At 36.3% G+C, this 2,811-nt stretch overlaps 1 protein-coding gene across 2 annotated transcripts in view; it reads right to left on the minus strand.

Annotated features, from left to right (window-relative positions):
• Positions 1 to 2,811, minus strand: part of LOC106879737 (ras-related protein Rab-5A-like) — a 147,113-nt gene that overhangs the window by 15,036 nt on the left and 129,266 nt on the right. For both annotated transcript variants that reach the window (XM_052976264.1, XM_052976263.1), the window contains exon 7: positions 1,054 to 1,172. In XM_052976264.1, the coding sequence (XP_052832224.1) occupies positions 1,054 to 1,172 (119 nt within the window). The remainder of the gene's footprint in view (positions 1 to 1,053; positions 1,173 to 2,811) is intronic.

The following is a 2,811-nucleotide window of genomic DNA, read 5'->3' on the forward strand; positions in this document are numbered from 1 at the left end:
GTCCAATGAAGGAAGGTACGCATAAGTGGACTGGCTGAGGCCTTAGATCTAGGTCTCACTTGGCTTGCCGGGTCTTCTCACGCATAGCATATTTCCAAAGATCTCGATCAGAAGTCATCACCTCGGTGAGGCCCAATGTTCAAAGGTTGTGCCTCACCACCTCATCCCAGGTCTTCCTGGCCCTACCTCTTCCACAGGTTCCCTCAACTGCTAGGGTGTGGCACTTTTTCACACAGCTATCTTCATCCATTCTCGCTACATGACCATACCAGCGTAATCGTCTCTCTTGCGCACCACAACTGATGCTTCGTAAGTTCAACTTTTCTCTCAAGGTACTAATACTCTGCCTAGTATGCACACTGACATTACACATCCATCGGAACATAGTGGCTTCATTCCTTGCTAGCCTATGCATGTCCTCAGCAGTCATAGCCCATGTTTCACTGCCATGAAGCATGGCTGTTCGTACACATGCGTCATACAGTCTGCCTTTTACTCTGAGTGAGAGGCCCCTTGTGACCAGCAGAGAGACATGCACACACACACACACACACACACACACACACGTGTATGTGTCTTTTTGTTTCTGTTTGTCCATCACCACCACCACCACTTGACAAATGGTACTGGTTTGTTTCTATTAGTTAGGTAAAAGATGCTATGAATGTAGGAGACTGCATGAAGAGTGGAGGAGACATCATCAACCCTCTGCAGCTGTTATTTGGGATCCCTTTCAGAGACCTCATTGCCACAAGATCTGCCTATGTCATTTTGGCATTGTTAGCCATGTCTACTCCCATGAGAAACAATGTGCTGGAGGCAGAGAATAATGAATGTCTTGGACCGACATTGTCATCACCTTTGATAGGTTGTGATAAAAAACTAAGAAACAAGGAAGCAACAAACTTAACAAAATAAGTACTGGAGTTGCTTTGTTCAACCCAAATCTTTCAAAGTGATACCCTACCATGATCGCAGCCTAATGATTGAAACAAGTAAAAAAAAAAAGATGTAAAAAAAAAGCTAGAGAAAACAAGAAAAAAAAACCCTTACTCAGGATAGATTGCAACCACTTTTCTTTGATGTTTTGCTGGTTGAGTCAGATACAGGCTTCGAAGAAGAGTCATTGCCAGCTTCTACTTCTTCACATGAAGTTGGAGGTAACTTTTGAGCTGAGAAGATAAAGAGGAAAATGCATGCATATATATGTGTGTGTATCAATGTGTGTGTATTGTACATATATGTACTTGAAAATCTTACAAAATTGAAACCGATTTACACAATAACTCTTAATCATGAAATGAATTATGGCTAACAAAGGTAGCCATAATACACAGTGTGCATTATCCTATCTTACAATTTAGTATAAAGATGTTAAAATAAAAACATCATTACATAAAAATACAGATACCTTTCCTTTCGTTTCATAATCACTCTTCCTGACCATCAGCATAATCCTCACTTTCTTAAAATTCTAATTTAGAAGAATTTTATTGCATATTCTATAAACCTTCATAAGAATTTAAACAGGATATACTGCAGTTTTATATATTCAGGAAATCTTAAAATAGTATCTATTCTATAGTTGTTGCCAAAGTTGATGCATATTTGTGTGTGTGTGTGTATACATAGGTGCAGGCATAGCTGTGTGGTAAGAAGCTTGCTTCCCAACCACATGGTTCCGGGTTCAGTCCCACTGCACGGCACCTTGAGCAAGTATCTTCTACTGTAGCCTCAGGTCAACCAAAGCCTTGTTGTACCGTTGAATTACAAATAATGCTCATCTATTATGTTCGGGTGACCCTATAGGTTCCAATAGTACAACTGTATTCGTCTTTGCTTAGGAAAAATGAGAAATTTTAGAAATATTACTTTATTTGTGTGTAATATGTATGGTTAAAATTTCATCAACAGCAAAAATATATGAATTTTCATTGGGGTTATGGCCATTATGCATAGAATATAATTTCCAAATTTCATAAAGATCCCTTCAGTACTTTTGATGTAGTTTTGGATAAAAAACAAATGACTAATGTGTGTGTCTGTGTGCATGTGTATGTGTGTGTCTGTGTGCATGTGTATGTGTGTGTATATATGTATAGATATCTGTACGCATGTATATATGTGTGTATATGTGTACATATTACATGTACATCTATATATATACATCTACACATATGTATACATATAGATTTATATCTATATATATATATATACATATACGTGTACATATACATCTATATGCATACATGTATACATATACATCTCTCTGTGTCTTTCTCTCTCTCTATATATATATATATACATGTATATAGATACATTTGTGCAGATATATATATGCATGTATGTATGTATATATGTATGTATGCCTGTAGATATGTGTGAGTATAGTTTCACCATAGTAGATTCAGTATGAAAATGAAACCATGAAAGTGAAAGTATCTGTCATTACAGTATCAAAATGTGATCGTTTCAGTTTTGATACTGAAATAGTGGAAAGGTTTCATTTTTAAAGAGAAAGTATTTGACATGAGTGTTTTTGTTTCACTTTTGATATGTAATAGTTAAATAGTGGAGGAGATATGATGTTGCTGTGGGCTCGAACTATGCAAGAAGTTAAACATTTTTTGACTAAAACACAATCGGGACCCTAAGTAAGAAATGTGTAAAATTTGAATGAAATTGGTTGTGTAGTTCTGGAGTTTTAGGGATTCACACAGACACACGCACACACACAGACATACATTCTCATTTATGTGTAAATATATATATATACACACACACACACATATATATATATACATATATATA

Source organism: Octopus bimaculoides, chromosome 24 (genome assembly GCF_001194135.2).
Source record: "Octopus bimaculoides isolate UCB-OBI-ISO-001 chromosome 24, ASM119413v2, whole genome shotgun sequence".
Lineage (NCBI taxonomy): Eukaryota > Metazoa > Mollusca > Cephalopoda > Octopoda > Octopodidae > Octopus > Octopus bimaculoides.